The 24593-nt window shown below is 41.8% G+C and overlaps 1 protein-coding gene across 3 annotated transcripts in view; it reads left to right on the top strand.

The window, feature by feature from the left end:
• The first annotated feature begins 1604 nt into the window (after positions 1 to 1604).
• Positions 1605 to 24593, top strand: part of LOC106655911 (visual system homeobox 2-like) — a 58123-nt gene continuing 35134 nt past the window's right edge. For 2 of the 3 annotated variants that reach the window (XM_023459062.1, XM_014376512.2), the window contains exons 1-2: positions 1605 to 3604; positions 19205 to 19246. In XM_023459062.1, the coding sequence (XP_023314830.1) occupies positions 3064 to 3604; positions 19205 to 19246 (583 nt within the window). In that variant the 5' untranslated portion in view covers positions 1605 to 3063. The remainder of the gene's footprint in view (positions 3605 to 19204; positions 19247 to 24593) is intronic. The other variant, XM_023459064.1, reaches the window with a different exon arrangement.

Here is a 24593-nt window from a genome sequence, read left to right on the forward strand (position 1 = left end):
CAAAATTGGTGGTATAGACCCGCACTGGTGTGAGCGAGAGAGAGAGAGAGAGAGAGAGAAACGGAGAGACGGAAAGCGAGAGGAAGCGGTAAGGGTTAGTTTTACTTGAGAGTGCCGGGTGGGAGGCCAAGTTATAAATCGATTTACCTTTTGGCCAATGAACGGCGCAAGTAGCGCTGCAGGATTGGCCAGCCACCCCTACCGGGGCCACTCCCATAATACCTTACGGTAATAAGAAGAAAGTATATGAATACATGTACCCGTGTATGTATCTATACGAAGCAGCAGTGCCTAGCCAACATGTGTATAGGTGCCGTTACTCGCAAAATCTCACCTCTTGTATGGATACGTTGGAAGATTCGTGCCTTGCTCAGCAGATAGCATTTATGAATATTGTATAATCGAATCATTATAAGGGGAAACGATGCTGCTCATTATGTTAAGTCATGCCTGCTAATATATGTGACTATGAGGTTGTCAGATGCCTCTCTTGTTCCTTTTCATATTCTCAGAGACCTTAAGTCCATCGAGGATATTGATTGTTCAAATATATTGACTTTATTAGGGATGAAATTAATTGTACACATTTCAATATGTAAATAAGTATGTAAATGTAAGTTAAAGCAGTTCGAAAATAATGGTATTGGCTTAATTAAATTCTTCAGTAAACTATGCAGAAACTAACTACGCAGAAAGTGAAAAAAATCATCACACTGGTCTTATAATGCTACTTAGTAATATGAATTTTTCTTTCAGTCAAAATAAAAATTTATCGGTGGTTTCAAAAGTTAGAAAAAAGTTATTCAAAATATTTTCGAAGCCACTAGCTGTTTTTATTTATTCATTTAAAGGCGTGCTCGAGTGTATCAATGTGTTAATACTTGGTTTCTCGCTCGTTTAAAATAACCTTTATGTTTTAACGAAGTTATTGGCAATCAATTGGACACGATAAGCCATAATCCTCGTTGTCCAAGATGAGCTTGTAATTTGCACTTAGGTCCACCGAGAAGCTCTTACTCATATAGGCGTGCGTGTGGGTAAGTTTACGCATACAACATTCCACAAAGCCACACATCCATCAATGGCTCAAAAATCAAAGAGCTCAGTAAGGAACGGCAATAGTACCGGTAGTAGGAGAAGGAGAAGGCGAAAAGCTCAGGAGAGGGAAGTATGACAGGCGTGTCAGCAAGTAACCCCACCCTCCGTTGTTGCCCCCACCTCTGTCGCGAAGATCCCCTAGCTAGTCCAGTAGCCCCTCTCTCGCCTCAGTAGAAAGTAGCCAATGGTGCGCTCGAGGCGCGAGGGGTAGCACTTGAGGGGCGCGGCTGGAGGGGTAGGCGTCCCCCACCCATCGTCAAGGTAGACGAGACAACGCCTTTTTTCATCGCTCGTTTCTCTTATTCCGCGGCCCACGCGAGGGAGTATGTGCGGGTGCGCGCGCCGATCGCTATCATCGGCGCCCATCTAGCGTGCTGCCGCTTCTGCTGCCGCTGCAGCGTGTTGTGTACTGCTGGGGCTACCCCGTGCGAGCGAGCAAGCGACTGTCGTCAGTTGCACACGGCCGCGACCGCGACACGGACGCAGCAGCACCCCTTGCGCACGAATCGCGTACGAGTCGTCGTCGTCGTTGTCGTCGCTGCACATTTACAAATATATTTACAAACACTGACTGACTGCAGCGCTGCGCTCGCATATGTGTACATGCACATGCTCGCCCGTCCGTTGGCTCGTTACTTGGATACTTTGCTCACGGTGGTGACTCACGTGGCCGTGGCTGTGTGCGTGCCTTTTCAGCTTCGCATCACGCGTGCAGTTTTGACATTTACACCGATCCGCGAGCTCCAGCTCGCCAGTTCTCAGTTTAACTTTGCGATCTTTTGAATTTTTCCAAGTGATTTGTTGTGGTGATGATTTTTGTGATGTTCATTGACAACGATAATAATTAAGGATAGCTCAAGAGATTTTATGCTCTACGAAATCGTGTACACAACGAGTGAAAAAACGAACTGACTGTGTTATTGACAAATATACGGCCAAAGAACGCATTTGGACGAGTGCCTACCCAATATCCAACGGAGCATAATAGAATTCCTAGAAGTGAGAAACGCAAGACTAAAGGGTTGCATTGGTCGCTCATTCGTTCATGACTTGACAACCTCTGATGACATACCCTTCAAAATTTTGTTCCGCATCAATTGCACACCGTTTGCTGTTTTGTTCATACTCTCTGCTTTTAGTTCTTAGAAGTGAAATTGTTACCCTATGATCGACTTTTCGGGGTACAAAAACTTACCAAAAAGTCAACCTGCAAGACTCCCCGTGGAGAAGTAACAAAGGCATCTAAAATTAGAAGTAGGTACTGAAATGTAACCCCGCAAATACGAAGAATGTTGAAGTTTTGTCGTTAAACAACGCCTACCATTCACGGATAAATAAATCCAAAAGATAATTTACTTACCACTATACTTATACTCATACCCCATTAAGAATTAGAATCAACGATTGTAAAAGTTGCCTGGTATCGATATTAAACTTAATTATTGTTGAATTATAAAATAAAATCGACGCGACAATTTTAAAGCGGCAACAGCAAGTTGAATAAGTAAACAGATCTTATCCGACGGCTGCTGCTCAATTGACGCATCAATTTGACGTTTGTATTATATACATACTCTACTGTAGGCACTTTCGTTGTGCTAAACTTAACTTTCGAACTACCCAGGACTCACATGTTCGAGCATTTTTTATTTTCTATTTAAAAGCTAAACGAAGCCTCAAGCTCATTTTCACTTGAGCAAAACGCAGCTGCAACAACGAAGAATAACTAGATACTGCGTGCCGAGTTCGAGCTCTGCGCTCGAGCTAACGTAATCCAAAATTTCACCAAAACTGTTGGACGAGATAGATCCCAAAACGACCATCCTGAATCAAAGCGTGCTGGACGTGGTGGACTTAAGCCACGGCAGCGGAGGATGCAGCAGCAGGCCCGCTGAGGCGGCCGCGCGCGCCACCAACGTCGTACAGCTCGCGCAACACCACCAGGCGCGGCTTACGAACGCGAAGATGCCGCAGCGCTCGCCCTTTGCCATCCAGGAATTGCTGGGCCTCAACGGTGCCGGAAATCCCATCGCCAGCACCAATAACAACAACAACAACAACACCAGCAACAACAACAATAACAACAACAATGACAGGGGCTCGCCGCAAAGCTCGCCGCCGGCCGGGGTGTCTGCCGTGTCGTACGCGCCGACGGCACCGCATCACCACAAGCTCTGGGACTACATGGCGCCGCTGACGAATCACCTGGGCAACTTGAGCAACCTCACCGCCTCGAGGATGGCCTACCTCAATGCCCAGGCTGCCGTGGCCGCGGCTTTTCTGCCGCCACCTCATCATACGCACCCGGCGCATCATGCCGCCGCGGCTGCGGCTCATCACCAGGCGGTGCACCAGGCGGCTGCTGCAGGCCAATTGAGTGCGCAAAGCCCTGGAGCTCTGGGGGTGCACCAAGCGGCAGCGGCCCATGCCCAGCACATGATGTCGACAGCCGGGGTTGGACCTAATCATCATCAGGGCAGTCCTACGCAACATGGATCGCCTCATGGTAAGCTCAGCCAAAAATTTATAAGGTTATAAGAATTATAATATTGACGCTTTATCAAATATTTTTAAATTGACTGATAAAAATGATAATTTATATATATATATATATTTTTTTTTTTAAATAAATATAAGTTTAAATAACTTGAGAAATTATCTTAGAAAAATTTATATAGACGTCCATTTAACAAACTATTCATTGAATAATTCAATTCTATTGAATTTATTATGAAATTATAAAAATTTATAACATATAATTCGTTGAGAAACTATTTCATTGTTGTAATTACATTGATACTCGTAGTTTTAAGTTTTGAGGAGTCCTTATTTATTATCATGATAATGCTATAGTTCGCACACTTACTGTCAAGAGGGCAGCACTTAAAAATTCTTAGCAGCTCGGAACAGGATGTATGGATTTCATACTTCAAATTTACTTCTAATATTCTTCACATTGTTATAGTTTATGGAATTTTTACTTTTTGAATTGCATAAAATAATGCTTGAAAAATAACTAAACTATGATTGTACAATTGAACATGAAAAATATATATTAAAATATTAAATCATATTAGAATAATCAAAAATAATTTATAGATTAAACTATCAAAGAAGAAAAAAAAATTATGCAAAGCTAGAAGAAAATGAAATAAGTTGAGTTTCTCATGAAATTCAAAAATTTGAAAACAGTTATATTCAATAAACTTAGCACTTCTCGGAGCTATTGATTTTTTCATAGAAGCAAACTTGGAAATTCATTTAACAGTTGATCGAGTCTAGCTTTTCACAACGTAGACATTATAAAAGACCTTGGCGTTGATGGCTAATGAGGCAAGGACGATGTACTAATAAGACGTCAACACCGGCATTTTCGAGGGAGTAAATTAATCGACGTATCGAGAGCTAGCGTATACACGCTATATATGATATAACGTAACGAGCACTTAGCAAGGCAGCAGTAGCAGCAGTAGCAGCAGCAGCGCTTACAGCTCGCTCGGGTGCGCGGAGAGCCACTCAAGATCGAGTTACCGAAAATCGATCTACACCTTTGTGTATGTATGTGTGTGTATACCTCGGGCACATAGTAGCGCGCACACCAAAGAAGTTATATTTTTCAGAGTAGATTCTATAGTGGGTATATAACGTGTAAAGTAGACTTTTTTCAAAAGAAATACTTCAAGTATTATAGAGCGAAAGAGGAAAGTTCGCTCAAAGAGGCTACTCTCTGTGGTCGCGAGTATTTTCGCAGCTTTTTTCCATCTGAACTTGTTGGTCATTTTGAGCATCTCCTTTTTCCCAGAGCAATTGCAGTGCACAATTTTCTATGAATACTCAATGTATTGATTACTGGGTAAAAGAATTGAAAATAAAAACTCTCGGGTAATCCATTAGAATGCGTAAATTTAATTGAAAAAAGCTCAATATTTATCAGAAAATTTCTCGTTCTCAATAAGCGCTTCACCAAGGCTACGGTGCAGATATAATAGCTGGCTGAGGAGGTTCTTCGGCTTATATATCGACAAATGGATTAATTAAGCAAGCGCATCGATTATCTGTGCATATATATGCTGCATTTGGCACAGCCTCGCGGCAAATTTCTCCGACTCTCTGGAAAATTGACTGCAGGATGCAGAGCTCTCAGGGTTCGCTAATAATCATGATACTATGCCCCCGTCGTTATATATTCGTAATAATGCTAATGAGATATCGTGTACCTATGAGAAGCATCGATAGATTGGAGATTTCCATCGCTCCTCCTCCCCCCACCATCTTCCATTTTCCCATTATAGATCTCTCCGTCTTGAGGAAACGGTTCACGTTCCGTTGGCGTAAGCGAAATCGAGATTGAGAGGGAGAAAGAGACAGATAATTCGATATTATAGAGCCAAGCCTGTATTATACAGTGCAATTCGATTTCCGTCAACGCGGCTTGTTCGACGACGACTTTATATTTTCATTATCGAAGGAAAAAAGTTACGAGGTAATTGTCTCCTCGCTTTATTCATTGTATTTTTTTTCCACTTTTTCTTCTTCTTAAGAGAAGTGCATTAAAATAAAAAACAGAGGAATAAGAAAAGAGGCTTTAGACTTGTTGAAAAGTTGGCTGGCTCTTCGTGAAGAGCACAAATTGCTTATTTTTCGTCCTATGCTTTCAAATTCATATAATTATATAATTAGTGGTATAATGAGCCAAGTGTCAACGAAATACAATCACAATGGGGATACAGATCTTTGCAGCTCATGCACGCACCCACATGCACACGCATCTATAGTTATATCCAAGACAGGGATGCTTTTTGTTTCACGCGCACCCAGCAGCAATCCGCTGTAGTTTTATCTCCTTCTTTCTCTTTCGCTCTCTTTTTTTGCCTTCTTTCTTAGCTGTATCTTGACTAACCCCGTTATATGCGCGCGAGCGTTACATTGTTTTCGAGTACGATGAAAATTGCCCTTTTTTCTCGAATAAGAAATCTTAGTCACCCACATTAATGCAACGTACATTTTAAAGTACAGATAAAAGCAGATCAGATATCGCTATGTTCCGTGAATAAATCAAAATTCTCATCCAAAACTTAAACGGTACGATTATATAGAACTTTGTTTTCGTAGCTCACATAAATTCAATATCTACTTGGGCAGAATAATACATGGCGACTGCAACTCCGACGTCGTTATTGCTGCTGTTGTTCTTTTTTATTTTTTCACGAAATTGTCACGAGCAATGATCAACATGTTAGACAAACGTAACGAGAGACGACGCGCCAGTTGCCAGTTTACAAGAGAGAAAGAGAGGACCTTAATCTGAAAGGACGAGATCGGTGGCTCGCGCGCTCACCCTGCAGACAGAGACGAGCTCGAAACAGCTCGGTTAACGCGCTGTACCTGGCGCGTACACGCACAAGTATATAGTCATTCGCATGTATATCCGCGCGAGCAACGAGAAGAAGAAAAAAAATCTCCCTGCAATCCTCATCATCAGTATAGAGAAAAGGAAGAAGACGGAGACGAAACGCGAATTTATACGTGCTTGCGCTCTGTACACATTTACGAGGCAATACGTGGAGGGAAGCGAAAAATTCGTGGCACGCGGTCGCTATAAATTCATGCTCTCTGTGGGCAGTGTCGTATTACTTGCTCGCTCGCTTCTCGGGGCTCTGGGCCCCCGAGTAACTCAATGTGGCGCGCGGGGCACAATAGGTCCCCGGCAACGCATTCAAACGTCACACCTCGCCACCTCGAGCCACTTCGCCTCGCGCACGTATTCCTATTTTACTCTCATCGTATTGCACCCAGGTTACTGCGAATGATTGCGTTTGCCCTGCTGTTATTGTTATTATTCCTATTACTCGTTTGTCTTTGGAGGCTTCGTCTGTAGGTATAAAAAAGTGGAGAGGGTAGTGCGTGTATATAGAGTACAGGGGAGAGGGAGATCCGAGATTCGAGGGCCCACGAAGTGAATTCGGCGAAAACGACATAATTAGATCGATCCGGGCAGTCATCGAGAGTGCATGTATACATACCTCGTACGTATATTTGTATATACCCACGTATAAGTGAATGGAGCCGGGATTAAATGTGTACGTGTGCAAAACATACACATTTGTACATACGTGTAATTCTGTGTGGGTGTGCGCGTGTGGTGGTGCGAGCCTCATTCAGATGTCCCTCAAATGCGGCAGTGCAAGTGGCGGCGAGGGTGGCCGATCGAAGCTATTAAACATTCATACACGCACAAGCGCGCGACAGAGAGAGATTATTATCGGATCGAGAGCGCCGCGTGGCTCGCGTCGCGTCGGCTCCGAACGCACGAGTCTATTGGGAATTTAGCATGGATGCGTACAATGCAACGGACGATGGACCGAGCGATACTACTGTACCTTCGTACTTTACTCGTCAAGGCGAACATCATTCAATTATTTCGATTTTGATGATAATAAATCGTACGATTGCTTAGAAACTCAAACTTATGATGCCTAAATACGCTCGTAGCGTAAATACGAAGATCTTGGCAGAAAATATGGCACAAGTACTCTAGATTTGCAGACATAAATGCGAGGGCAGACACGCTGCAAGTAGGTCATCAAAACGTCTTCTTGAAAGCCAATTGTGCTGCTCGGCACTGGGGACTTGGTTGGAGCGCGATCTGCATTCATGAAGCGACGACACGGCAGTGCACATCAAACACGCCGAAACCGTCAGTCCCGTACAGTCGTACACGCTATAAAAAGGAAACAATGTCGGCAAAGAGCAGACGCATTATTATCTACCATATTGTCAATGGTCCAAGCAACATGTGCATGGCCGACGTGTGAGTCTGTGTGTATATGATAATGCTACACACAGACAGAGAGATAGAGCAAGAAGCGAGAAAAACACATACGTAGATTTGTGCAGCATCAAAAACATTTCTACTTGAGCGCTCCGTATTTTTATATATGTATACACAGGAGCTGCTGTTTACACCACAGTGTGCACATATAAGAAAAATCTCGTTGAGTGCGCTAATTATTTTTTTACTCTTTTTTTTTCTTCTCGAGGCGCGACTACACGACGACTACGCGACGCTAACACGCACCACTTCACTTCAACGTCTCGCGCGCTCTGTTCGCTATGTATATACTCCGAGCATATATTGTTTTGTATTTCATGCAAAACTTCCCTTTGCGCGTACTTCATGCTTGAGCACAGCGTGCGGTGCGCTGCAGTGTATAGACGAGCTACGTCGCGTTGCTGCTGCTGCTGCTGTTGCTTCCTACGGTTATACTTCACCGAGAGAAAATTCAATAAATGCGCGCCAGCCTCGACATCGACGAAGTTTGATGAGCGCAGCAGTCGCCGGGGAAAGATTTTTCAGCAGCTAATTTTCCCTTCTTTTTCTCAATTACGTTGGCCTCCACTGTCTAAGTGAAAGAATGCACTTTTTTGTAGCTTGCTCGCGACATACCCACTGAACTTTCAGTTTTCTCTTTGCTCTTCATTCTCCACTACGTCTAGCTTCTATTCAAACGCTTTCTACGTTGTTTTAACATTTTTTTTGAAGGGTGCTGAGCTCACCTAAGCTTAATCATACAATTCTTTGTTTGAACCGACTTAATGTCTTGTACTTTCATTTTTTAGAACGTTTTGTATACTGCAGACATTTTCGATGTATGAATTTTTCACTTTTCTGGTTCATTTAAAATTGTCTGAAAAAGTGCATGCAAAAGCAAAATAACCCTTATCGTGCGAATGATTTCGAAATCAGCATTTTCGGACGTCGAGTCGATGCATTAAAAGTCTAGTATGGTTTTACTAGTAGAGAGTTGACCTACAGCCGTACGGCGGTACAATGAATACAACAGAGCGCTGCCAACTTCGAAAAATAATATCCTTATGCTTAAAGTCCTAAAATGATATCATTTTTCAAAGTTGTCAGCGCCCTGTTGTACTCACACACTGTTGTGCAGCCGCGGAATTATACTTGGATCGCGAGCGTAATCGTACCAGTCGTCGCCAGTGACGAGAACGATTGTTGGAAACAATTTTGACAGTCATCCTTATTACTTCGAGGTCTGCAAACTGGGAGTCCCGAGCGCCAGGCGTCTCTTGCAGCAGCTCCTGAAAAGGATAATTAAGGCATTAAGCACAAAATTACGTATTAGATTTCTCCAATTAGACTTTGGCGGTGAGCGAGCGAGTACATTCACTAGTAAGCCAGAACTCTGTGAGTATCGGGTGATATTCCAGAACGGAAAACGGCGCACTCGTTTACAATCGATGCGTAGCCTGTCTTAGCTCTGACTATAGCGACGAACAAGAAAGCGGAAGGAATTTCGTGGCTAACGAGGAATTACGCTGCGTGCGTAGTTGCTGCGGCCACTGTTTGGAAATGGCACTGAGCATCGAGCGCCTGCTATTATTCCGCATGGCTTTAAGATAAACCTGGACTGAAACGAAGTACAGCATGCACAAGCCAGATGCGTTTGTGTGTACTAGTTATGTACATACATATAGAAATTGCGCGCAATACAAAGAGTTTGTATTATATTAAAGAAGAAGAAAAAAGCACGTAAAGCGCTTGGCTCGGCATCTTATCCTTTCGGTGCGTTTGAAGTCGTCACAGGAGCCTACGAGCGCGGCAATCAGTTGGATTGCCTATCAACACCCGCGCGCGCGAGCTCTTTAGACGCGAGACACGCGCGCGCTCCAACGCCTGTTACACCTACACGTACACATATAAATACACGCCGACTTGTTTGTATGTGTTTTGTGAGCGCAGCGCTACCCTCGTTTTAACCCCGCACTTTTTCCTTTTTCTTCTTCGTCTTCTTCTTGCTAGGCACACCAGTGCTTGTGAAGCTCGTTGCTTTGGTACATTTATACAGTATACTGGCAAGGTGTGCGTATTGTATGCAGAAGTATTAACTGCGGCACATGCGACATTATTTACCTCGCTTGACTCAGCTAAGCATATTGAGAACCTCACAGAAAATCATAAACTTTCTAGCTCGAGCTAATTTTGAGCTTTTGATTTTTTCGATGTATTTTCTTTTTGCAACAAATTAAATTAATTTTTTTTTTCAATTTCGAGAACTACAAAAGGACTAAATAACGAAACGAAAGCGACAAACACCTCGTTAGCCTACCATCGCTGAAATCAATACGTCGAATTATAATGGCTATAATGGCTGATTAGTACTTCAAAGCGAGAGCAACTATTCTTCTATTACTTTCTTCGTTTTTTTAACCTAACGTATTTTTCTTTCCGTTACGCCCGCTTAACATCTCTCATACACGTACACACATGAATTTTTTGTGATAATAAAAAAGGGTCGCGCTTGTAAGCGACTGAAGCGAGATCGTCTGTGTACACTCGAGTAAAAAGTCTTGAACAAATTAGCGAATTATAAATCCGTGAGAGAAAAACAGAGAGAGAGAGAGAGAGAGAGAGAGAGAGAGAGAGACAGAGAGACAGAGAGACAGAGAGAGACAGAGTGAAAAAGAGAAAGCAAGAGAATAAGAGCACGAAAGAGAGTAAGTAAGCTTGATGCTGGCAGCACAACCCCTTTTGTTTAATGCATACACATCCATGCGCACATATACACGTATACACATTACAGCTTGGTACATAGACGCTCACAGCCCAGCTCAAGCTTTAAGTGCCATTGCCCGTGAAAAATGCGCGACAAAGCCGCAAAAGTTCGATACCGCGTCTGCTCTGCGAAGCTCGTCTGTGTACGAACATAGTGTAGGTGTGCGGGGTAACATATAGCTATACGGCTCGACTTTGCGCGCGTTATGCAAAGTGTCGATGTCGAATGAAAAGTGAGTCGACTCGTGTAAGCGCGGGATATATATGTGTCGTGCAGAGGTGTTAAAGGGTACTTCCGTGTGCCGATGTGTGCGACAGAAAGAGAGAGAGAGAGAGNGAGAGAGAGAGAGAGAGAGAGAGAGAGAGAGAGAGAGAGAGAGAGAGAGAGAGAGAAACGCGAGGTACACACAACGCAAATGGTTTGCAATTCAAATTAGCCTCCTTTAATTGAAGTCGATAGCAACGCGTGTAGCGAGTGTACAGATTTTTCTTTTTCATCTCAGCCTCGCGATCTCGCGCGAATATTATGAAAGAGCTCGTGTCAACGAGACTGCGCGCGTTGAAATAAAAAATAGAATCTCAAGCGCGACTTATTTATTAACCAACTTACCACGGGAATACTGCGAGTTACATTTACGCTTGTACGCGAGGGGCTCGAGCTGTCTTTAATTCAAGTCATATAAAACTATGTACAACCTCTGAAAGGGCCTCGATGAAGTAAATGAAATGTACCCAAAAAGAAAGGCTTTTCCCTCATATTTTTATTTTCCATCCAGTTTATTAGCTCTCGAGAATTTGTTCTTCGAATTCTCAAGGTATTCATTATATCGAGCCTGGAAATCCATTGAAAATGAAATCAAATTTACATGCATCCGAATGCACTATATAAGTTGAGGCGCTGTTCTCGCAAATGTAAATGCATGAAAATTAAAGACCTGGATGAATTAATCTGGAGCCTAATAACGTCGCGAAGCTGCGCTCACGAAATCAGTAGCTATGCGCGAAAAGAGGGAACGAGAATGACTTGGGTGCTGAAATATTTCAATGAAAGAGGGCGAGAGAGACAGGGAGAGAGCTTGACGTGGTTCTCCAACTTTTCGTAATTATGCGAGTGCAAATTAAATTAAATTAAACAGTTAATTAAAAGCACTGCTTCGTGAACGGCCAATGTATAATACGTACAAATTTCTCTTGCAGTTCACACACATACACACGTTCGTATACGGTGTACACATATACATAGTAAGCAGTGTCTCTCTTTTCGCCCCCCTTTCTGACTCTGTCTCTCTCTCTCTCTCTCTCTCTCTCTCTCTCACACACTCTCCCACTACCGCCGCTTTCGACCCCGCGGGGTGCGCTAGAACTACCGTCGCCGCCGCTGCTACTGCTGCCTCTGCTTGCAAGTTAATTGAGATTCTTGGGAGATTTGTCGCGTGGAATGTCTTAATTTAGTCTCTTAAGCGTCCTAACTCGCCTTAACAACATAGAATAATTGGATAACACCTATAGGTCGAGCTACGCGAAGAAAGAGCAAAAGAGGGAACTGTATACGGCCGATAAATTCCTAACATTTCAATTCTTATTTTTCTTCAAAACCTCGCGAAGTGATCCGTATTAAAGTTGCCAGCATTCTGATTTTTCCACCAATTGTATTTTTTTTTTTGCAAACGTCGAGTTTGAAGAATCCTTGAAATCAAACAATTAAAAATGATCGTGTGACCCTCCGAAAAGAGTTGCAACTCATGTTGTAACTATAATAACTTATAGACATCCGCCGTGAGCTATAATTTCCACGTGAACGTTAGGAGGATAGATCTAGTAGAGCTGTATCTCGAAGAAATTTTTCTTGGCTTATTTCATCAGTCAGAACGAACCCCCTTCATCGTTGCCGCGATGCCAATCTTCTCGCCCCAGTGAAATTTTTCCCAATCCGCGTCACTGTCACTTTTGATTGGGTCCTGATAATCTCATAATCTGCCTTGAATGATTAATTTTTATCAAATAAAAGTTCTGTGATTCCCACGACCGTGTGAAGGCGTACAAATTACCACTTATTTAATTTTGTATTTTTTTTTTCAATCGAGGCCGAAAATCGTTATCATCGCTTATTATTACAGAGGAAATAACAACGTATTTCGTTAGTTCTTATCATGAATTCGTATCTCATCGATTTCTCTCTTTCTCAAGAGCTTTTTTGGGGGCTACAATAAACACCTTGAATAATATAATATCTCACACACTTGGTATATCAATAAGCCCAGGCACAACAATAGCTCGTGAGCCTATCGCACCCCTAAGGCACTGTTTCAGTTTTTAGATTTATACATAGAGATATATATGCATGTATACGGCAAGGGTGGTTAAAATTCGACTGTATATATTTTTTCTCCAGCCTAGTCTCTTGCCTCCGATGCTACCGTGAAGACGACGAACGACTTATTATTATACTCTCGCGCGCGCACGAGCCGAGTGGGCTAAAGTGAACATCCCTCCTGGTGTTTCGCGTGCATCTCATTGCCACCCTCACTCCCTCGTTCTCTTCTTCTTCTTCTTTATATTTTTTGCCACTCTATCGTGTACGTTTTGAATTTTTTTCGGGAGCTCTGTACCGGTTCATTAGCCCTGCAACTGCTATTGTCTTGCACTCGCTCGCAATGAGTTTCTACGCGTAAAGTGGCTAAAATAAAAAAAAAAAAAACAACAACAATAAAAAGCTCGCATAATTGGGCTTCTTGTTTTGTAATTAGCATGTGAAAAAGTTTGCATTAGTTGAAAAAAATGAGAGAAAAAGAAACAAATTTTTAAATGCAACGATCGGAATTATCGGGAAGCAGTTTCTACGCACGGCTATTGTTTACAGCGATTCGCTTCAAGTCTGTGCGTCTAGTCGTTCTATTGAACGAGGCTAGCCAGGACTGCTCGTGCGCGCTCGTACATATATTTGCAGATGCGCGAATGCGCTATACTGCTAACACTCGAGAGCTGCACAGCCGTTGAACCGCAACAGCTCGTGTATATGCCTCGCACACACGTATACAAACACACGCGCGCACACACGGACTCGACCAATCATCCCCCCAGCGCTCGTCTCGACCCTCGGGAACCTGCTACCTACAGCTACCGCCGCCTGCACCGCCGCTCGCTCGGCCAACGTTGCTACTGTATGCCGTTGCTCCGGGACGTTAATGAAATAACACGGGTATTAGTCTCGGACATTACCGGTGAACTATGTCCATTACCGTACTTACTCGCTAAACTGCGCGCTACTATCGCTCGGTTAGATGCGCCCGAAAAGGGATCCTGCGTGTTGCAAAATTCGTTTCGTTTAGATCGATTTTTTGACCGGCAAATTGTTTTGGACCGATAGGGTTGAGGCAACATAATTTATAGATACGAATCAGTAAGCTACTGTGTTCCGACAGAACGTGAATTGCCTTGCTCGCTCGTCATCTGACTTTTTTAGCTCACAATAATGAATAGTAATTCTACTCGCTCGATAAAACAGGCCATCGAGCAGCAAAAATTAGAAACTCAAAACATTTTATGGTTTGGATGCCAAATAATCGATTATTTTATATTCTTTGAATTAATGCACATTACGATAGATATTGCCTTTCATTGAAATCGTGCATGATCTATGGCACGATTGATTTTTCATCAAAGCCACCTCTTGTATGAATGAGCGTCAAGCAATCCTGTCATCGATAAAGCTAAACGTACGAGTTTTGATATTCAACCAACCCTTGGTATTTATGACTCTGAATATCAATGCGCAGCACTGCCATGCTGGTATGTGTACATTGTACATTACGTTCACGTGGTGGGTGCGTCACACTCGATGAAGTAGCAAAAGATTTGAAAATCCAGAAAACGAGAGGAAAAACCGCCAATCGATTGGGAATCAGTTCGGAATCCATAAAGCCTCGACACGGCGGCGACGACTCGACACGAAGATGCCAGGTGAAGCGTGCGAACCCCCGCGACGCGCTTTCAAAGACGTCTCGCGAGATAAACGGCCGTTTGCATACATCAACGTAGCGGGCTTCAACGCCGTGCATACGCGTGTACAGTCGCGCAAAAATCAAAGTCAGAATTGAAGTGCGCGTCTATACGGCATACATGCATACACGTTCTGTGCATCGAATCGCATGGAACAAACGTTAGTTAGGCATATCGTTCTCACACAGGCGTACGCGAGCTCAGACTCGGCACGCACACATCTATACACAGCCTTGCATATGCTCGAGTGCAACATACAAACTTAAATTGGTATATATGGATTTCCAGTCCAACACCTCGATTGTAACGCGCTCGAGGCAAACTGCTGCATCGGATTCTGAAGAGTACTTGCGCTGCACTGCAGTGGCGTGGCGTACTGCAGACGACGACGACGACGACGACGACAATATTAACATAGGGGGTAACGACGACGACGACGACTCGATTCATGTACACGAGACTGTACGAGATTTCACACCTCGCCCAATGTTTTCTCTGCTCATACACATACACTCATGGACTATATATGTACGAATTTTAACACGCGCTGCAGTCGCGAGTGCGTAAATGTGAGTCTGTGTTCTGTTACTGCAAACAACCAGTAGCTCGTGTGTAGAATATTTCTCACTAATTTTCCCCAGTCTCGTTAAATTTTTGGTACCCATATATTATACATGAAGATGCACTTGCTAATTTGGAGATGCAGGTGGCGTAGGAGAGAAGATTCGAGCAACGTGCGATAAAGCAAAAAAGTAAAGCCGATACGACGAAGAGAGAAATGAAGAAGCAAATAGCTACTCGGGCTTAGGGGGCACACGAAAAAGGGGTGAGCTAATTACCATTACTTTACTTACAGATACTTATGTTTCGGCGGAAAATCACTTTTCTGCACTTGCCGCACTCGTAGAGCCTGTGACTTTCGTTAGGTGTCTAAGAGGAGCTCTTGATGAATCACTAAATTCAAGAATATTACCGCCGAAGTCTCGGCCTTGGCATTTTTTTCGCCTGATCGCCGATGACTCATTTTCAAAAAAAGACCTAATACTGTTAGCTATGCTTTTAGAGGATTTAGACACGTTGAGCTCAACAATGGCGTCATGAACGCGTGCGACGCGTCGACACGTAGACAAGTCAACGCCAAATGGACAATTGACAAATTAATAATGGCTAATTATGAGCATGCAAACGAAATCGCCATCTGATTTGTTCAAGGAAAAAACAGGCAGATGACGCCTAGACGATGAATGGGCAAAGCCGGCTACAGTACGACACATGTACATAGTGCCATCGAGCGCCCGACGCGACGAATAAAGGTTGAGCACAACAATATTCGAGAGGAATATCCACAATATAACGTGTATGGCCGAGAGATTAGTAGCCACTCAAGACGCTCTCACTCTTCGATTGAATAGACGGCTATACAGCATGTACAGCATGTCGAACCGCAGCAAAGCATCCGTTCTCACCTATAATGTAAAAAGTATCGGCTAGGGTCTATGTGCGTTCATAGATGTGTGTGCTATACAGCGCATAGAAGAGCAATCTTCAAATACTTTGGGCACGACACCTCCTCTCATAGAGTGAGCGAGTGAGTGAGATGGCATTATAATGCCAAAATAGTACGTTTAACGGCGTGGCCGCGCGTGCGCCCTTCACGACCCTGTTGTCAGTGTCTCTCGAGCCTCGATCCCCGAGCTCGGTGCAAACTCACACTTGAACGATCGATTGTGGGCATTCAATTTTTTTTCCAATGCATCGATTTTCTTATAATCGTTACAAGCTGGACTTAGAGTCGACTTTGACGATAAGAAAACCTATTACTAGCTAAATTACATTCTAACATGGTCTGGTTCTATCCCAGTACTTTGAGACGACTGAAAAAATCTCTGAACAAGAGTAACATTCTTAACAACTGAAGCAAATCAGCGGAAGAATTATCCCAAAATCCAGTCTTTCATCCGGGATTAGCCGCGTATTTAGCTGACTCGGACTCTCCTGAGCCTTCTGCAATCATCATCCGATTACTTTAATTTCTTTCGCAGTTCAAAAAATATATAAGTGTATAACAGTCGTTCGAAAAAAGACCAGTTTCGTGTTTGCGTCCACAGGCAACTTGAATTGACGTGCAAGGGACCTATTGATAGAAAAAAAAAATTGGTACATATGCGACACATATAGGTTAAATCGAGAGGGAAGGAGCGGACGCGCATAGCCGGACACGAACTATGTACTTTTAGCAGGGCTCAGTTGCTAACCGCAAAGCCTGTTATAACACTAATAGCCACATAATAGCCTCAATAAAACCCGTGACAATAAGACTCCGTCAAAATATCGCGCGTGGTAATGCGAGATCTAGGAAGTAAACGTCTACTACATGAAACTCGCCCGCACTGATGTTGCCTGCATATAACTAGCAGGCTGCTGCCTCTAAGTGTTGCATGCACACCCTAACACGCCTTTTTTTGATGCTTATACCTACATAAGTTGAGAAGAATCTAGAGATTATAAGCTATTTTCTGATTGATGTTTTTTTTCTTTTGACAAAAAAACTAAATCGTTTAGACGCTGACATAGGCGTGCCTTATCGAACTTACATTTGCAGAAAGTTTTCATAGAAATAAGGTTGCCAAATAATTCAATAGAAAAAGACAAAAGTATACTTTAGAATCTATAAACGATTTTTCGGCACGCGTAACTCCAACTCCAAATGAACAATTTATTAAGTTTTTTTTTAAGTGTACATCAAACCGAGAGAGATGCTGAAAACGAAACTAGATTTGGAAAAAAAAGTTTTGCTCCCCGCGGGAGGTCATTCAAGCCACCACTGCCTTGTATTGAATTACATGAAATCGCAACAAAATCCATTGTGCGGAAAATTGTCAAAATATATATAGAGGCGATCGTATACTTTTTTTTATTAAAAGATATGAGCTCCGAAATTGATTCCATGATATTATTCTGAGCAAGAGCCAAAAATGATTAATTTTGATGTCATGAAACTGAAAGCCTAGAGAATATTGAAATAATTGAACTGAATCTTTTTTCCGGATCATGTTCCCCTTGTAACATTATGCTATTACATCATTAAAAATATAAAAGATGTATAAAAGTAGTTACCTTGTGTTTTTTTTTTTTTTTTAGTATGTGTACTAGGGTCACGTTTAATTCTGCAACAACTCAAATGAAAATATAGCGATATAGGGGTTCGGTCTATGCTAGAATGCTTATATTGAGGCCACGATGACCCCTATTACGCTGTAATTACGTATGAGCTGTTTCAGAATTAAACGCCTTATGATACGTACACGCGCGCTGTATGTACTCCAACGCGCGCATAGCCAAAAGCCACTCGTCAGCAGTAAAAGTTCGCCAACGCTTTAATTTTCTATTTGAGTCCATTCATTTAGGGGCTAGGTGGGTGCAGGAGCAACAGCAACTGGGCGCGTGAATACTAACAACATAAGTGATGAATATCCTGTGTATACACAAACACTGCGATGGTTGAAAAGAAGTCATTGAAATTAACCTGTTTAAAATGAGCTACCAAGCGTATAAGACTGGCCTAGCGAGAAAAGGAAGCTGGAAGGAAAAGAAGAGAGAAAAAGACCAGTGTAAAAAAGTTGTATAAAAAGATTTCCCCCCTGCAACCCGTTAAAGATGCTTGAAAATGCAAGCCCGAACGCGGCGTTGCTTCTTAGATTTGGCGCACTGCCACCACCGCTGCCGCTGCTGCTACTCGAGCCGCGTCAGGCTTGCGCACTCTCTGTACGAGAAAATCTCTTTTTTAGTCCTCGCTTTTTGCCTGTACACTGCTTTGCAATCGTGAGCCCCTCGTCGGATTCAGCTTCGAAATTCCATGTGTCTCAAAGCTCCATTAAAAAAGTGGCTTGGCGCTCGAAAATGTCTTAATGAGATGGCCGACGTGTTTGTACCCTACAAATTTATCGACTATAGCTTGTAATACTGGATGATTGCAAATCTCAACTTATCGAATTACATTATCGTGACTTTTATTCACTTTCATATTTTACATTCAATATTTGCAGTCTCTGATCATGAAATTTCTCAATTTGAGTAATCATAAAAAAGAAGCTTCAAATCGCTACTTGGTGGATACATAAATAAATGTTCATTGAAAAGTTCAGGCACTACGCGTTCACGGCTTCGAGGCGTATAAAGCAACGTACTGCAAAGTGTGCTTAATTCAACAGTAGTGAATTCATTCATTAGATTTGTGCTTCGTTAAATTTAATTTCCTAACTTCCACTTGTAGTGAAGAATCATTTAATTAACGCATACACACATACGCGCGCGGGCGCAATCGGGTTTTAAGGCCTGGCTACGGCACTTACATACGTATGCGAGTTTTGCTACAGTAAACATATTTTTCATCATTTTATCTCTAATTGCTTCGTGAAAAGTTTCGTGCACGTAGAGCTTAATGCGTACTGTTAATGTTAAAAAAGAAAGTAATTTCGAGAATTTAAATCATAATTTTGTTTATTTTCATGTATTTTTTATTTTCATTTCCAGGCTACTCACAATCGAAAAGCACATTTTCAAGCCCCAGCCCAGGTAAGGAATCTAATTACGATCATCAACTCTCTCTCTCTCTCTTTCTCTCTCTCTTTCTCAATTACAAACAAACAATTGTCTTCCTCGTATTTTTTCCTCGAAAAAGAACGATGGGAACAAAAAAGTTTCTATACTTTTGCGGGGGTATTAGAGTATAATTCCTATCGAAAAATGACTCTCTTCGTCGGTGCAACTGCAACGTATACGAATAAGCTGACGTCACATGGAATATAGAGGGTGGGAAAAGTCAGAGAAATCCAGCCTCATTTGGCATTCGTGTGCAGGACGAGCGGAGAGCGGACCGTGCGTGCTCTCGATTTTTCCAAGTCATTAAGCACTTGTGCATAGATGTGTATCTCTCTCTCTCTCTTTCTCGTTGGACACTCGGCTGCGTTTCCCCAAGACCGATGTCGCTAGAAGCGCGCAACGACAGGTTGAAAATTATCACCCGAACGCAAGAACGTCCTTGCACACTGTATACATGCGCGTATATGATTAATTCGCTTTCGATGCTTTCGCACACGACCCCTCGCAGCAATGATATAAGCCTCGTAAGACTGAACCCGACGGTCATGAACGTGACAATGATTTTAGAGCTCGCTAAGTGATAAAAAATGCTGATGAGGGGTTAATGAAGTAGACGGCAAAACAACGATGACGCCGTCTTGGATTCTGTTTGTCACGCGTGTTTACACTAAATAAATATGATTTTTTCTTGCTCGATTTTAAAGTACAGGCGTTGCTGACATGCTTTCTCGGTGCACAAAATCATAGATCAAATTTCTTAACAGCTCTTACTTTTAGAAAAAACTTCGTTCCCTTCGTCGTGCAAGATCGAGTCTAGACTTAGTGGAGGTAAGAGAATACTTCCGTACTTCCGTATTCAAATAATAATCTGAACGCTAATCGGTAACTCGATATACATTTCTCGCGTAAACAAAATTATTTTCGAATTTTAGCCTGCGTGACTTGTTAGTTTATTAGAATTTCGTTCGTACAATCATAAAAAAAATACAGGATACTACCAATTATTTTCTGCTTCCCCATTTCACTGCGTGCTCTTTTGTTCTGCTTTATACTAACGCTTTCCAGGCTCCGTTTGCTCGTGAATGTTTTACGTTTCATGAACTTTTAAACGAAAACGAGGAATCGCTCATTTGAACAATTTATTCGTACATTTTTAAAATATTTACGAAAAATTTAGAAACTTGCAACTATTTGTATTGACTGAGAAATATTTTCTCATAAAGTTTTCAAATAGAAGAAAATTTACTCAAATTATACATTACATCAAAAAGAGCTTGGACAATTTCAAACTGTTTTTCTTTTTCTCGAAATTCTCTGAAGAATATTTTTGTTTCTTTAACTGAAAGAATTGGAAGGTTAAACTCAATTTAAAGCTCTTTGTTCAAAAATATGAAATGAGAGTGTGTGCAATGATACACGAAAAATAGATACTTTGATAACTTGTGATTTTTGCAAAATAATCAGTAATAATTATATATTTGTTTTATAGTCGTATATATATTTCTCCTTGTTTTAATATCCTAATGCTTTCACAAATAGTTCGTACTTTTTTGTTTTAGTAATAAATGTAGTAAATAGTGAAAATATTCCACGAATAATCATGATTGAAAAAAGATTCTCTGACATTTTCCAATGATTTGTTGGTCAATTCCAAATTAATTAAAAAAGGAAATGCTTTAATAATGTTCTTTCAATTACATAATTAAAAATAATTTTATCAACCAGTTTCGTTCAATAAAATTCAATTAAAAAGTTGAATATAACAACAACAGTATTGAAGTGTATTATTTGCTTTTATATGCATGAATCTAATTGATATCATCGAAATTGATCCATTTATTTAATGAGCATTCACGAAACTCGTGCGCATATAAACGTGATAAGCATATGACATGTACCTCCTGGATAAATAAACGAAATATATTATAAGCAGCAACAGTCGGCAGCAGCCCGAGAATTTCGATTCTAATTATTGTATTTCAGCGCGTTTCTCTCATTCCATCTCGAATATCATTCTTATTTTTTTTCATAACTTTACGTTTCGCTTGAAAATTGTATACATATATACTGTATAATAGTATTATAACGAGCCCTACATTATTTACATTTTTAATTAATATCATCGATGTACTTGTGTGCTTATATATATGCAGTAGGGTTCAGAGCTGTATGTGTGCATATTACCTCTCTTATCGAGCTGAATACGAGATACAAAGTGCCTACTCAGCCTCTACTTGACACGTTGGCACCTTTGAGCCCTCATGCAATAAAATATGCATTATAATAAGCATCGATGCTCGGGTGCGCGCTCGTATATAGGCGATATACCTATTAATTTAGGAATAAGGCTTGAGTTGCAGCGCGTATAATTTAAAATCAGCAGTAAATTGAAGAATCTCAAACATTATTGTCCTGCTTTTTTCCGATATTTTTAATTTTAAACTAATTTCAATTTCCTCGTGCAAATAAATGCGAAAAGTTCGTTTTGTCACACTTTAAAGCACCACTCGAGCGTTATAATTCAATCTACCGATAAGAATGGCTTCAGCTCTAGTTTTTAATCAATTTCGAAAAAGAAACTTGACTGTCGATAGAAAAAATGTCAAAAAGCACGGGCTTTCAGCTCGTTACAATGCGCACGCAAGTATGCACACATGCCCATACATGCACACACATACCCACACACACGTACAAGAGTTGTGTCGAGCGTAGGGGTTACTACATATATACATTTACGCAAGCGAAATAAATTGCCTAGTGTGCAACGTACACGTACGGGCGTACTGGCACAGTGGATGCGAACGTACATACAGTGAAATACGTACACACATACACATACGCGTGCACATATCGAGCGTGAGTTGAAAAGGACAATGTATATCTCCGCACGCCCTACGAGAGTGAACCAACCAATCCGAAAGTGAGTACAGTCCAGCCCCGAGATCCGATCTCCATAAGGTAACTTACTCTGTTTTTATTTACTTCTCCCCTCTTTCGATGGCCGCAGCCCATTCCTACGTGTTCTTTTTCCTTTCTGCTACAGGCTTCACGTGCTCCTTATATTCGCGATAGAAATGTTTTGTACAGACTTGCACAAGTTTAAAAGCCACACGCATACGCATAGACTTGCGTACCAACTTGAAAGTGTTTCATCATGTAAAATGTTTTTGTGCTGCGTGCAAAGTACGATTTAAATCGATTCATATTTGAGATTTATTCGTCGATTAATAAACTTAATGAATGTAAAATATTTATATAGCTGTCGAAAGAAACATTTTTCGCTCATTGTGCGTGAGAAATAAGCGTGTAAAGTTGGTATCGAGCCATCCGCTGGCCGTACAACGAACATGATAGACACTTGAAACGAGTATAGCGAATGGACAACAGAGAACTGTATAGAGAGGGGCGCAATCGATTCGAAATGCTTGTCCCGAAGTGTTAAATATAGGCGTGATTGGGAACAAAATTTTCAGCTTCCTTTCATTCTCCGAGAAAGACTCGAGCAGCTTCACGCCTTGTGCTGATTCACCCACGCGTCACGCGAGCTATGCTTATTATATGTATTGTGGCAACACACAAGCATTCAAACGATTAGCCGACACAAAGACATACCAATACTAATGTATCGTCTTAATGCATCACGAGCTTTCAATGAAAACAAGCTGCTTATTACCTGTGTATGGAAAAAATTGAAAAAATAAGCCAGTCTCGAGTTTTACATTGTAGTTAATCGTGATTGCGAGGCTTGCCTCGTTAATTAACTTCAGAACAAAACGTGCATGTGACACGAGCGTAATGTTTTTCTTGAATTTTAAATTCCCCGATGCCAGCCTCGACGCGCACGGATCAAGTCTATTTTGCATCCGTGTATACTGTGTACTCGAGGTGAAATGCGATGAATTTATAGGATCAACGACTCGGCGCGTTGAGCATAAATAGCATGGGCCATTCACGACATCCCTCCACGCCGAATCGCAGCCTTATACACGCACCGCGATATGTATAATACGTCGGAGGCTTGCGCGAGCGAGCAAAACCTGCAGCTTCATTGTCAACCGAGATTCGCATCTTTTTGCGCGCGATTTTCCTCGAGTATGCGTAGAATAATACACTACAGAGAGATACGTACGATTGCAAGCCTCGCAGCAAGTAAAAGTAGTAGCTGTGCGCAACGGGTATACAGTATACACGAGCCACTCTCCGCGGGGAAAGAGATGACAATAAGGAATAGAGACGAAACGACGACGAAAGGAGCAAATGGTCGAAAAAAAAAAATACCCGAGCGAGTGAGCTGTGAGCGTTGAAAGGGGACACGCGACTCGTTCTCTGAATGTTTTCGTGTGTGCGTGTGTATATGCTCGCGCACAAACACATTTATAACGCATCTCAGAGCTCGCTGTAAAAAGGGGCTTATTGTTGGGGAAAATCTTGGCGTTTATATATGCTGCGTGCGCCAGCGATATGTATAACTCGGGCTGTGTGGAAGCATATATACGTCTTTATAGACACTTTTTGACGGCTCTATAGACGGAAAAGTCGAGTGGATCGAGACGTACATGCATAAACTTTCGAAGGGAGAGAAGAGTTGAGAAGATGTCATGTGTATGCCTGCGTGTACACGTACGTCTTGCTTTGCTTGTCTAGCTTTGACGAATTGAGAAAATTTTTTCTCCCATTATATTTACGTAGCTTTTTGCCTCATTCACTCGTGCGATTGCCTCGGATTCTCGTCGTTTTCGGAGTTGCGTACATGTATTCAAAATCAATACGATCAATCGATTTTTCCTCATTCTTTTTATTTGTTCTTCGCAACGAGAATTATATACTCTTTATTTTCAATCAATTCGTGATGGCTGTTTGTATAGCACATCGTTTCTATATTACCTTGTTAGCTACGATTGATTGAGATTCTATACCTTCTTGAGTAACAATGTAAATAAAGCTGAGAATATCAAATTAGCCCTGGCGAAAAATTACTTTCTGTATTGAACTTTCATATTGCCGTGCAGATATACAATGTCCGCATACACTTATTTACGCACGCACACGCATACGCACACACACGAATCATGACAGCTATTCATATTTTTTACATTACATGAATGTACCTTCACTTATATTTTGGCAACGCGTCAACGCATGACCGAATAAAAACAATTTTTTTGTCGACTATTAAGTACTACATACTAGAATATTGGATTACTCGATAAACACTGCAACGGTCAACACCTCTTCCCCCCAAGAACTTACATGTAATACGCGCACGACATTATATTACTACGCTACTCCATGCGAGACACAAACGGCGCCTTGGCTAAAA

This window comes from Trichogramma pretiosum, unplaced genomic scaffold (assembly GCF_000599845.2).
Source record: "Trichogramma pretiosum strain Unisexual culture from Peru unplaced genomic scaffold, Tpre_2.0 scaffold54, whole genome shotgun sequence".
NCBI lineage: Eukaryota > Metazoa > Arthropoda > Insecta > Hymenoptera > Trichogrammatidae > Trichogramma > Trichogramma pretiosum.